At 38.0% G+C, this 13493-nt stretch overlaps 1 protein-coding gene across 2 annotated transcripts; it reads left to right on the top strand.

Moving 5' to 3' along the window:
- The first annotated feature begins 1070 nt into the window (after positions 1-1070).
- On the top strand, positions 1071-4162 carry LOC18434374 (uncharacterized). Of its 2 annotated transcripts, none has more exons than XM_011625110.3 (8): positions 1071-2010; positions 2183-2359; positions 2454-2519; positions 2603-2671; positions 2762-2845; positions 3101-3292; positions 3413-3496; positions 3616-4162. In XM_011625110.3, the coding sequence occupies exons 1-7, from the start codon at positions 1618-1620 to the stop codon at positions 3494-3496; spliced, it is 1065 nt and encodes a 354-aa protein (XP_011623412.2). In that variant the 5' UTR covers positions 1071-1617; the 3' UTR covers positions 3616-4162. The 2 variants fall into 2 exon arrangements, with proteins under 2 accessions (XP_011623412.2, XP_020522915.1); XM_020667256.2 differs by having other exon boundaries at positions 3413-3501.
- The last annotated feature ends 9331 nt before the right edge of the window (positions 4163-13493 follow it).

Raw genomic sequence — 13493 nt, 5'->3', positions numbered from 1 at the left:
ACTGGTTCAAGATCAGAGTTCTTATAAAATAGTGGGAACTAGTTAGTTCTCTGACAAAACCAACCATTAATTCTATCTGATAACCAGCCAAAACGGCTATCACCTTTTATTTTTTTATTTTTCTCAAATGTTTTTATTTTTTATTTGGCCAGTTCACCTGGATGGATTGCCGATTTAGATCGCTTATCTGCTTATCCAAACCACTTTTTCGAGTACATAATCCAGGTCACCAATCTTTCTTTTTTTTAACCTTGGTTTTGATCGGATCATGTCCACTTCCATGCTTGATCCAACGAGACCGTACAAAATGGATTTTGCTTACGGATACCAAAACAAAATGGATTTTCTTTAGTCTCTCCAATAAAATGAAACTTTGAAGTTCCCACGTCATGAAATTGGAAACCTTGCATTGCCACCGAGTTAAGGGTGAGCAAATATAAGTAGTAAATGCAATGCGGTAAAACCCAATGATTTTTTATTCAAATTGTCAATTTTGATGAGAATCGGTTGAGATTGAACCATGTTTTAAAATGGTATAGATCTTGAAACTGAAATATATTTTAAGATAGAATAGGTCTCGCCCTGGTTCCCCCCCCTAACACTCCTCGTGTATATATATGGGTTTTCTAACAATAACACCCTATAGAATCCCATAGATTATATTTAGAAATGGTTATGAGCTACTAAAATTAATATAGTTGTCTTTTTAATTATTCAATATTTTTCAAATGAATAAGGGCAGTTTTATTATTGTAGAGGATATTGTTGATAATTTCACTACAAGATAAAAATAATTACATAGTAAAATTCTAAGTACTTTATTATACAAATATATACATTAAGCTTGTCTAACAATTTTTTAAGTCCCCTTGAATCCCTACCTTGCCGACGTGAGTTTTAAAACGCACGAGGCATTGGACGACTTAGCCACATTTAGGTACTTTCCACACCGAAAAATGGAGTGAAGGGCGCATATGTTATTTCTTGAGTTTATGGAGACATTTACTTAGCAAAAGAAAAAAAAACCTTAGGCGAAATAAAAGTTGGGCCCATTAAATGATCCACCTCCCAGAAACCATTTTTATATGTCTCGAAGTTCGAGCATGACATGGCAGAGAAACACACCACTGAAAAGACCAGTCAAATGTACACAAAAAACATGGAAGACGCTGCTTCAAGAACCTGTTGCAGAGAGAGAAGAGAGAAAGAGAAGAGAGAGAGAGAGAGAGATTTGTATTTTTCCCATCTTTTTCAGACGTCCCCCCCCCCCCTCGTCACTCCCCCTGATCTTTATATATACCTGCTTTCTTTGTCTCTGATCCCTACCTTCTCTCTCAAACCAAAATCATAAAAACCCAAGAACAATCTCTCTTTCTCTCTCTTCACCATCCCCTGCCTTTAATTCTTCATACATATCACCCTGCTTTCTTCTCCAATCCCCACCTTTCCACCCTAACAATCAAAATATCTCTCTCTCTCTCTGCAATTCTTTCCTTGCTCTGCATTTTGAACCCTCTCACATATTCTCTCTCTGCATTTCCTGTTGCTTCTTCTCTCTCTCTAGCTATCTATCTGTGTCTCTGCTTTTTTGGCTTTTAATTCCTGTCATAAGCCACAATGTCTGCTTTCTCACACCAGCCTTTAATGGACTTGGCTTTCATATCCAACTGGAATGGCAAATTCTCAGGAATTGAGATGAATGCCTGTTTCTCTAATGGGGTTCAAAACTTTAACAATTTGCAAGTGTTCCCTTCCAGTGATGAGCTAAAGAAATGGGGATTTAACAGTGGTGATTGTAACCAATTTAATGGAGGTTTCGAGAGCCATTTTACTGGGGAGGTTGGAGAAAATGTGGAGACACAGATGAAGATAGGAGCCATTGCTGAATGTGAAAGCCGTACCGATGCAGAATCGGACAAGGTCATGCAAGAGACCAGCTCTGATCAAAATAGCATTGAGAAAAAGAGGAGAAAAAGCAATGGCTACTCTGTGAATTCTAGCCATAGCAAGGTAAAAAGATGGTGATTTTGGCTGCTTTTCTAGTTGGGGTTCACTCTTTGACAATCACAAATGGACAATCACAAATGGCTTCTTTTATAATTAATCTTTTGAAATGAAAATCTATTTTTGAGCTTTTCTCACTCTTTGTGAAATATTGATGTTTCTGTGTTTTCTTGTTTAGGAAAATATTGGAGGTAAAGGAAAGAGATCAAAGAGTAACAGAGAAGAAAGGAAGCCAAGATCTGAGCAGAGTAATGATAAGAGCTCAAAAGAAGGCGGAGACGATCCAACGAAGAGTTATATCCATGTTAGGGCTAGAAGGGGCCAGGCAACTGATAGCCATAGCCTTGCAGAAAGGGTAATTAATATCTCTCTCTCTCTCTCTCTCTCTCTCTTGAATATTTACTAAAAGAGTGCATCTCCGATCAATTTTGCTGCCACTGTGGATGCAGGTTAGGAGAGAGAAGATTAGTGAGAGAATGAAGCTTTTGCAGGGCCTTGTTCCTGGTTGTGACAAGGTAAGCTTGATTAACTCTTTTTTATTGCTATGAAAATCATCGTTTTACATTAATCTTATGGCTTAATTTTTCTCTTGAAGCAGGTGACGGGTAAGGCACTTATGCTGGATGAAATAATCAACTACGTCCAGTCGTTGCAAAAACAAGTGGAGGTAGTTAGCATTACTAAACACTATCACTAATGCTATCTGATTATTTATTCTTTTCGGTTTATGATCCTCACGGTGTTGTTTTCTGTGCAGTTCCTCTCAATGAAGCTTGCTTCCGTGAATCCCATGTTCTATAACATTGATATGGAAATGGAGGTCTGCATGGAAAAACCTGAGGTATTATTCCTCTCCCTTTCTCCTGCTGCTGTCTCTCATGAATTTAATTATATAGGGCTGGCAATAGGCCGTGCGGCCCGGCCTGGCCCGAAAAAAGTAGACACTGGGCCAAAACAGTGGTCCAAAGACCAGGTGAGGGTTGGGGCCAGCCCTACGGGGATAAGGCCCCGACCAGAGCGTAGGCTGCCCTGGCCGATGCCGTCCATTGTCTCCCTCCAATATACCATGACCTAACAGATGGGTTCTGAATTGCAGAAGTTACAAAGCCTGAATGCACCGTTACCTTTATTGCAAGCAAGCTGCCACACCCAACCCACCATTGATTATGAGGCCATTACTGCTTCATTTGCAAACACAACTGCCTTCCCCACAACGACCAATTACTCTCTGTTCAACAATTCTGGTTCCATTTTACTTCACGACCAAAGGCCAACTGCTTTCTCTGAGGTACAAAAACACACCAATTCCTCTTCCTCCTTTTTTAATGTAATGCACATATTAAACTTTGAAATACATGGAGGATTACATAACAAAAAGTGGATTAAGAAAAGAAAAAATGAATTTTAGGATAATGGCAACAGAGGATGGAGTGTGGAGCATCAAAGCCAGAGATTTGATCATGGAGGGTTCAACCAAATGGGTTCATTCTAAGTAAGGTTCAGTCCTCTCTCTGTTGAGCTTTCTCTCTCTCTCTCTCTCTGTGAAACTTTTTCTCTTCCATTTTTTTCATGTTGGGGCTTACTGATTTGCTTTGGTTTTATTGTTTGCAGTGCAAAGTCTCTGCAGAAAAGGTTACTCTGATCCAAAATCCAAGGGGAAGCCTGTTCTGTTCAAGGGCACTGAATGAGGGGAAGGGAACTAGAGGGAAAGAGCGAGAAACACGAGATAGCGACCCACCAAATAAAACGATATCTTATCGAGATCCCTCTGCTGCTGTTTAATTGACTACAGAGTCCTCCTGCTTGCACAAATACCAATACCCTGTACTGGCTTGTTCAGACCTATATTATCATCTCTCAACTTTAATTCTCTCTCTCTCTACTTTCTCTCTCTATAGGTTCTTGATATGACCAGATGTAATTGCTGGTCGTGGAATCTTCGCTGGTTGTTAATAAAAGGGTGTGAAGGTGATGAACAGAGAGACCCAGTAACGGTAGTGAACAGAGCATCTGAGAGTAGAAATTGATGCATTCTTTGCCTTGCAGAGATCTTCTGAACCTCCTTTGTTAGACCCAGTCCGCATGATCTTTCAAGGAAAATATATATACTCTTCTCCATTTTTATATATATTTATATATGATGATGCATTTCAGAGCACCTGTCTCGTTTTTTCTTGGACTCAAAACTGTGCTTCTCTCCTCTCATTCCTTATTCGTCAACAGTGGTTCATTCATTAGGGCTGGCCTAGGTCAGGTAACCCTGTCCCTAGCCCTAGCCTTAGCCCGGCCCTATTTCCGTTGAGCCGGCCCAGGCCCCCTTCTCCTAGGGCCAGCCCAGGCCCAGGCCCAGGCCCAGGCCCAGGCCCAGGCCACTTGATATTAAAAGAATAAAAGGTAAAAAGGATAAAAAAAAAAATTAAGGGCTAGGTGCTTTAGGCCCGGCCCTAGGGCCACATTTTGTGCCCAGGTCTTAGGTTTTTAGGGGGCCGGGTTAACCCGTCCATTGCCACTCTTGTGATTTGTACTCCATGGTATGAAAACAATTAATTAGGACAATGTAATCATGAAAAGATAAGAACTTTGATGGTGCTGGAGGACCAAATTGTAGAGTTGATCCTATGGCCTTAGGGGATATTTTTTACCCCAAGAACACAAGAAATCGTCGATATTCATCTTTGAGAACATTTTAAACGGAACTTGATTTGATCTCCAAGGTAAAAGCTCGAAATCAAATTTTATCTCAAGGATTGAGTTTTGGAAGGTCTATGGCACATAGGTAGGTTCAAAGGATTTGTTCCCCCGCATATACAGCACCAAAATAAAATCAAATAAGTGTGCAAGCTATGCTCCTGCAGCAGCATATTGTGTTTGTACTCCCTCGGTCACAAGACTTGGGAGATTTTTATTTTTTTGGTTGGGAACTGCCTAAGAATCACTACATAATTATTTTAAAAAAAAAAAAAATGAATTTTGAGTTCTTTTAGTGCCTAGTTCATGCTTTGGACTGTATTTTTTTTTATTTTGACGTGCTTAGAAAAATTGAACTTTGCTAAATTTTGAAATATTATTTGTTTGATTATTCCAAATATAGAGAGCTCAATTCATTTTTATTTTTTATTTTTTCTATTTTTTTATTTACTAAGGTTAGCCTATGTATTGAAGAGGTTACATCCCAAGCTTTGAAATCTTAAAATTAGTCATATAGGATATTATCAGAGGGGTAAATGGACAGTATGCACCCAGGGGACTTTAAAATCTTTTAGCAGATCAAACTTAATAACCCCCGGAATAAGTGCTAATGATTGTGATAAAGAACCAAAACTCCAAATTAGTTGGCACGACGAGTGCCGTTGGTGGGTGACAAATAAGTTCCCTAATTTTAAATTAGTAATGTCCGACAATATGCAAGTGATTGATGTAGATTTTAATATGATTGGAAACTGGAGAGCTTATATGTTTTATTTTTTTAAAAAAAAAAATAGCATTATTATACTTTTCCACGCTCATATGTATATTAAATTTGATATAGATTTTTGAAAAATTAAGTCACACACTCATATGATAATTTATTTTTTTTTAAGAGTTGTATATCAAATTTTAAGATTATCTTTTGAAATCTTACCATGGTGTGAGAGAGTCTTCCTTCAAAAAAAAAAAAAAAAATTATAATTATATTCTCTGATTATTAAAAGGATCTTCAAAGACTTTTAGACATTTGAGTCAAGTCCCATCAAACATATTTTTCTGAAAAAGACGTCTATGGATTTTTCCTACTCACTGTTCCCACGTCACCATTATGCTCCCAAACAAACAACAAAACTCGGTAAATAATCCGCGCGCAAAAAAAAACCTTCGCAGTAATTTACAGAAAAAAATCGGCCGTAAGACTCGGCACTTCCCTTAAATTTACGCCACTTTCCTAAATATACCCCTATCAAATCCAGTGATCTCCATTTGCGCCTTAAAAGATTTTTACTAAAATGCCCTCATGTATCGCGGTAGAGCTCCGAGAGTTTAGGGGTGTTATGGGAAGAGGGAAATATTGCTTTTATCTACCTTGAAAGACAAGTCAGCATCTAAGGCTTTTCAGGGTTTACGTAGAGAATAGTTGATAACGTGACACGTGGCAATGAGAGAGAGAGAGAGAGAGGGAGAGGGGAAGTTTGGTGTTATTGGAACAAGTTCCTCAGAAAGCGCAGAGCAGCGCTCGTGCCCCGAAAATAGCATGATTACTGGCCACCTTGGGCACCACGTCGCTGGTTCAAGACAAGACACGTGTCAGTGATGGATGATGCCATGCATGTCATGTACATCATGGCAGTGCATGCCGCAAGCAGCGGGAGACAGTCCTGCATACGGCATGTTGGCTCTGATGGAGCCATGCATGAAGCATTCATGTATTGCATGATCGTGGAATGAGGAGTTGGCCATGCCAGTATGCCGCGTCGGATTCCGGCCAAACCCAACACGTTTCGTGTTGTCATCAAAACGAAACTCTGTAGGTTGGGTGGTGGGGTTCGAGGGCTGGTGTTGGAGGTTAATTATTGGTTTTCACTTCATTCTCACTAACATCATTTTAATAATATTTTTTTAAAAAAAATTAATTTTTAGACTGTTTGAAAAAAAATGAAGACACATCCGTCTTTTATTGAGAAATTTGAAATAAGAGCCTTTAATAAATGAGTAAGGATGACTAGTAGGTTTGGAGTTCCTAAACAGATGAGATAAGTGTAGATAGGCTTGACAATGGATTGGCCCCTGTCGGCCAAACCCTAAAAAAATAAGCTTGGGCCACACAAATTGGGGCCAGACGGCGAGCTAGGGCTAGCTCTAGCATTGTTCAGCCCATCCTAACTCTCCTTTTTTTAATTTTTGCATTTATTTTTCTTGATTTGTTTTTCTCATCCCGGTTAGAGCCCGGCTAGGACTTATACGGACAAGGGATGGACCTAACCAGGCCGGGCCCACCCAGGCCGTGCCCTTCCACCTGAATGGAGACTTGTTGCCACGTCCAAACCTCGGGCTCATGTGCCAAATTTTGCCATTATTGAAGAGAGAGAATGAATGAAGAACTAGGAAAAAAACAAAAGAGGTGACATGATACGGGGAGGGAGGAAATAGTGATAAGGGCCTAAAGAAAGGGAAAGAAATGTTGTTATCAAGAGATTAGAATTGAGAAAGAAACATGTAACATGATAAGAGGAAGGAGGGAAAATGATGGGGAGTTGGAAAAGTTGAAAGAAAGACACAGAAAATGCCACTTACAGAGAGAGAGAGAGTCTTGTAGTGTAGATGCCTTGGTTCACACCCAAAACAAAACCCAACATTTTACCTAAGCTTCCCCATTGAGTAAACTGCGCCGTTTGATTTTTCTTGACTTGATTTTCTTTTATTTTTAGAATGAATTACGTATGGACAAAAAAATTATAGTAAAATACCAAATGAGTCAATTTAGGGTTAAAATTATGCGGAATGTCCGTCGACTTGAAGTTTTTTATTTTTTCAAAATTGCCCATCGGTTGAGCATCCTCGGATTGTATTTTAATTTTATTTAGTTTTTTTTATAGTAGGGTTGTGCGCTAATGTTTAGGGTAATACCCAATTGGTCCCACGCTAGCATCGGTGGACCACCTTCTGTAGCGCTCTTCAAAGCGGTGCGAGGTTGGCATCTTCGGACTGCAAAGATTGACTTTGTTAATCATTCAAAGGTGGTTTGAGCTGCCCACTGCCGCCCCCCTTCTTTACTGCTCTTCAGCGCGGTTCGAGGTTGGCTTCCTCGAATCACATTAGCTCATTTGTTTGTTAAGAAATAAGATGGTTGGAAGATACCAACTTCAGATTGGATCGCCTTCTAGACTTGGCATTGGCCCTCACACTAGGGCATTACCCTTCTAACGAAAAATCTAAAAAAAAATAATATTAAAAAACGATATGAAGATGGCATCCTCAATTTCAAAAATAAATAAAAAACCAACCTTCTATGTGATTTTCACTAAAAATCGTATTATCTTTTTGTGTCCGTACATAAATTACTATTATTTGTGAGGTATCATATTACCGAAGCCTCCTTGTATCATGAATATTTAACGATTTCCTACCCCATCTCGCAAATTCAAGAATAAGGAGACAACACCACGCCCCTCTCTCTGTCTACATATGGGAAAGTAGAGAGAGAGAGAGAGTAAAAAGAGGACACTTTGGTCAAGTTTCAAAGGTACTTTGAACCCAAGTCCATAAATCTACTGCCAACTCGAAGCCTAAAGAGCAAAGAAAGGTAAACACTTAAACCCCTCCCTTTCTCTCTCAATCCGTTATTCAGCAGTCCCTCTCATCCATAACAAACCCAACAAACTTGCTTCTCCCCCCCAATAAAAGAGAGAAGAAACAAAGAAAGAAGGGGCATGAAAGAAACCCCACAAAGCCCCACACATCTCAGAGTTACCTGAAAAGCAAAAAGAAAAAATGGAGACGGGTGGTTTTAGGGTTTGTGTGGTGAGATGGCCCGACAATTAGACAAGGAGGAAGGCAGCTCAAGACAAATAAGTCTCTTCTTACGCTTCTTGGAGTTATGGGTTGGGTTGGGTTGCGTTGATTAAATATGTGTGTGTGAGAGAGAGAGAGAGAGGGGGGGGGGGGGGGGGGTGGTCGGAGTGGCGCGGTGGGCTGGGCCCGGGAGCGCTGAAGAAGGGCGGCAGGGACCCGCGGGGGCGCGTGGGTCAATTGAATGGGTTTGTCCTAGTGTTTGGGGGTCATGGGGCACGGTATGTTGGGCAAGTGGTCCTAAGAGAGAGGGAGGGGTGGAAGAGGGAAGGCAACATACTTTTAATACATGTGGGGAAGGGAGAGAGAGATAGAGAGGTCCGACACTCTTAGGGTTTTAGAGAGCCAAGGCAAGATAATTTTATAAAAAGGTCGTGAAGCGTGAGCGTGTGAGAAACACCTAATACTGGTGTTTAAAATAAAAAATCAAACCGCCCTCAAAAACCCCGATAAACGTTGAATTGGGCAAACTGCATTAAAAAATATAACAAATTTCAAAAATAAAAATATGTTTTAAAGAAATCTACTTGAATTCAAGGGTATTTTTATATTTTTACAAAAATAGGAAAATATAAAAATAATTATTAATGACAAAAAAAATTCCGATCTTTATCAAAAAAAATTAAAAAATACATTACAAATAAAAACCCTTTTTTTTTTTTGTATTTTATATTTTTTTTTTGAATTTTTTTTAAAATACCTAACGGTTCTCGAAGACCACAAATGACGGGTTTTGATCTAACCGGACAGTTAAAATTTGAACCTCCCAATCATTCCTACCCTTACACCAACACACATACAAGGAGAGAGTGACTGAGAGAGACTTTCAGGAAAGTTGGGAAGGGGCTAAGAGAGAAGATAAGATGCTTTTAAACTTGTTTGGAAAGTAATTAAAAGACGACAAGACACAGGCACGACGAGAAGAGGCTTAGAAAGAGAGAGAGAGAGAGAGCAGCACGCTTTAAGAACATGTTACAAAGTGAGAGAGAGAGGACAACATTCTTTAATGCATGTTGATAAGGATTAGAGATAAAGACGATAAGACTCTTTAAAGCAGGTTAGTAAATAGAGCGAGAGAGAGAGAGAGGAGATATTTCGAGATACGTTGAGAGAGAGATGTTAGAGAGAGAAAGAGAGGAGATCTTAGAGAGAGAGAGAGAGAGGGGTAGGGGAAGTTAAGAGAGAGGCACACGTTACGGCGTGTTGGTGAAAGGGTTGAGAGAGAAAGAGAGACATTAATGGTGTTCTCATCAGGTGATAGCTACACACGAGGAAGGGGCTGAGAAAGAGAGAGGGCGAGACACGTTAGAGAGAGAGAGAGACGTTAATGGCGTCGTTATCTGGTGAACGGTAGACATGGCCTGTCCCATTGGCCCTTATTAGCACAATTGAGGGGATGCATATAACCTGAATTATATTGTAGAACACTGTACAATAATGGTTAGGTTTCAGATTTTCCAATCCTCTCCATCCTTTCATTGAATTCAATATAACCTGCATTGTAGACAGGTTTTTTTTGCCAATTTTCTTTAGAAAAAAGTTTATACAAGGTTGCAATTTAAAATGTAGAATTACAGATGCACCTCAAAAATCTATTAGAAAATGTTGTTTTAATGTTGAAAAACCCTCCAATTGATCATCTCCATATTGAGATGTATGAATATATATTAAAAAAAAAAAAAGATTTTGAATCTTAAAAATAGTGTATCTTGCCACACATTATCTAAACCATCCATTTTCAAGAATTTCATGTGTGTATAGATCTACTTGATTTTAACTATTTTTTGAGATTTAAAATTTTATAATTACAGAAAAAATAGATTTTCAAATAATCTTAATAATGTTTTACACCAAAATTACATATTATGATAAAATTTGGAGGTGGATGGTTTAAAGTTGCAACAGCACACCCTTTTCTTTGACCTTACACCAAAGCTTTCATATGATCTTCATCATATGTAGCTTACAGTGCACTTGTTATATTCTCCAATCTTTTTTTTGTTTTTTTCCTTGTCTTTTGCCCTTTTCCTCTTCCCCTTTTCCCTCATCCACCACTTTCCCATTTGCTATAGAACCTGAATTTTGTGTTCGACAAATTGGCCGGTCCAACTTCGAATCAGCCAAGTAAACCGGAACCGGCTTTTAGCCAAGGCAATTTTAGTCAATTTAGGTGGTCCAGCCAGTTATTTTAATATAATAAAATAAAACTATCTATAAAATCCCAAAAAAATAAGGGATTTATTTGTTATATGTTTTTTAATATTTTGTTATCATTTTAAAAATGATTGGAATGTGTTTTGGCACTGAATATTTATTTTTCGTATTTCTTTTTTTTAATTATTTCTAAAATATCCCCAGGCATAAATCGATTTTTTAAAATCTATTTTTTTTAGTTCTTTTCAACTTCATTGGGATGTTTTTTATTTAATCATGCTTTAAATATATGTTTCATATTTGTTTAAGATTTTTTTATTTTTTTTATTTATTTAAGACTTTTTGGCCTGCCCGGGTCCTACCCGGATAGGCAAGGTGAACCGGCTGGTTTCCGAGTTACTCATACCCGGCGCTTGGCTGGTTTCTAGGTCCGGTTCGAGGAATCGAACACTGCGTGGATTACATGCAGTCCATTGTATGATTGTTAGGCTAACCGATTTTTTTTTCTTTCCTCCATTTTCTTGATGATCATGCACATAGCATGCAGTGGAGCACACCGTACTCCTGCAAAGGACACAGTTTGGAGTATATTTCAATTTAGAGTTTCTAGATCCACTTTATAATCAAGTAATGGCAGAAAAAACAGAAGGAAAATTTTGATTTTCTAAACATCCCGATGGGGCGATCCAAAAATTAGAGGGTCTCTATTCAATCTTAGGACGAAACTTCTTCTTTTTGGGTTGGATTGGTCCCTATGTTGAGAAAGTTCCCAAAATTAGGAATAATAATACTCCTTTATGCAGGGTTTACCAGGGTAGTGAACACATAATATGCTCCTACATAATCTTTTGGCGACCCCGACTTTAGGTCCGGCACTGTACTTACTGGTTTATCCCCTTTGCTCTTGACCCCTCTTGCCGATCTATATATGGGTAAGAAAGTCATGTATTGCAATAGAACCGAAAAGTATAATTTATTTTTAGAAGTGGCAATGGACCGGGACCTAACCCGCGTCCCGTGGGGTAGACCTGATCGGGGTTACTGTATGGGTCCAAAAATTGGACCTGTCGGGTTCGGGTCAAAATCTTGTAGCCAAACACTATTTGGATTTTAGGTCGGGTAATATTTTTTGGATCCCAATATATAAAATATATTTAAATACAGTTAAATACATAGTTGTTTTAATTTTTGAGTTCATTCCAATCAAATCGGGTCTGGTCTGGGTCCCATATCATTTTTTTTGGGTTTGGGTCCAGCTGAACCTAAACCCGACCCAACCCGTTGCCACCCCTATTTTTTTTTAGCCCATGCACTTAGCTATGTAAGTTCAGGATTATTTTATTTTTTTTTGGGTAATTATAAGTTGGAGCCTTTGAGTACATAAGGTTAAAGCTTTCCATTTTACCTCCTTCAAATGCTTAAGGGTGCCACCTTCATGTAGGCCCATTTTTAAAAGATTTCAGGAAAGGAAAAGTTTATATAAGGTTGCAACCTTAAAAATGTAGAATTAGATATGCACTTCAAAAATCTATCGTAAGAATGTTGTTTTAATGTTAAAAACTTTTTAATTGATCATCTCAACATCGAGATCTATGAATATGAAAGAAAAAAGATTTTGAGTTCCAAAAATAGTATATCTTGGAACACATTATCTAGACTGTCTATTTTCAAGATTTTCATATGTTTATAGATCTACGTGATTTTAACCATCTTTAGAGTTTAAAGTTTTATAATTAGATATGAAAATAGATTTTGAAATAATAGTAAGAATTTTTACACCAAAATTACATTTTATGATAAAATTTGGAGGTGCGCCTTATTTGGATTGTTTAAGGTTGCAACCTCATAGAAACCAGACCTATTAGCATTTATGGAAAACTGGAGACGAATAGAATTTTCGAAATATTATTACATGAACTTTCTAAAAGAAATGGCAAAGGATAGACTTTGCCTATTAGATGGTTGTCTAAAGGTGGCATGACAATGCCCAAAATTTGATATAGAGATAGAATGTCTTTACCTATTTCAATGGTTGTGAGCAGCCCACCCATGGATTGATGCAGTAAAATTTGAGGAAGCACTAAAATCGGTAAGAACAAAAGCCAAAAACATGCAGTGGTCAGTCCAAGGCCGAGGCCCTAAAGAATCCAAGTAAGGCCCACCTTCAAAATAGTGTCGAAAGATGTTTCGATACTGAAAATTTTTTTGACGGCCTGAAAATTTATTTTTATTTCTAATTATAAAATTTAAAGCTTTAATGTAGTATGAATCAAGCAGATCTATGAACACTTGAAAATCTTAAAAATTGATGATCCGAAAATGCATTACAAGATGCACTATTTCTAAAGTTTGAAATCCATTTTTTCTCATGTTCATACATCTTGATGTCAAGATGATCAATTTGAGGACTTTTGGTCATCAAAATAACCTCTTTTAGTGAATTTTTTTAGACGCACCTTAATTTGATTGTTTAGGGCCTCACACTTATATAAACTTTTTCCTTTAAAGAAACTTAGGGTTTCTTATCTATATCTCAAGCTAGATTTCCAAAAGTCTAAGCTTTCTCTCCTTCTATTTTCTAAAAATAATGTAAAATAATCCCATCAAGGCCTCATACACCTCTTATATATTATAATTTAGTGACCAAACAAATAATACGTTGGCCCTATCCTAACTTAACTTAAAATTAGTAATCACAATTTTACCCTTGTGAACAGTACCCACAAGCAGTACTCTGAACAATAATTGTCAATAGTACTAATGAAGTAAATAAAAATAACAAAAATCCGAGAAAT

The sequence above is a fragment of the Amborella trichopoda genome, chromosome 6 (genome assembly GCF_054954075.1).
Source record: "Amborella trichopoda isolate Santa Cruz 75 chromosome 6, AtrichopodaSantaCruz75HAP2 v2.0, whole genome shotgun sequence".
Taxonomy (NCBI): domain Eukaryota; kingdom Viridiplantae; phylum Streptophyta; class Magnoliopsida; order Amborellales; family Amborellaceae; genus Amborella; species Amborella trichopoda.
Note: the sequence above shows the minus strand (reverse complement) of the source record. Positions and strands in the feature narration are given on the sequence as shown.

What these genes read in the sequence shown, in the direction of transcription:
- LOC18434374 (XM_011625110.3), top strand. Translation starts at nt 1,618, where the DNA reads ATGTCTGCTTTCTCACACCAGCCTTTAATGGACTTGGCTTTCATATCC. An exon ending in CGTTGCAAAAACAAGTGGAG is followed by an intron (nt 2,672 to 2,761) that starts GTAGTTAGCATT and finishes TTTTCTGTGCAG; the next exon opens with TTCCTCTCAATGAAGCTTGC. An exon ending in TCTGCATGGAAAAACCTGAG is followed by an intron (nt 2,846 to 3,100) that starts GTATTATTCCTC and finishes TCTGAATTGCAG; the next exon opens with AAGTTACAAAGCCTGAATGC.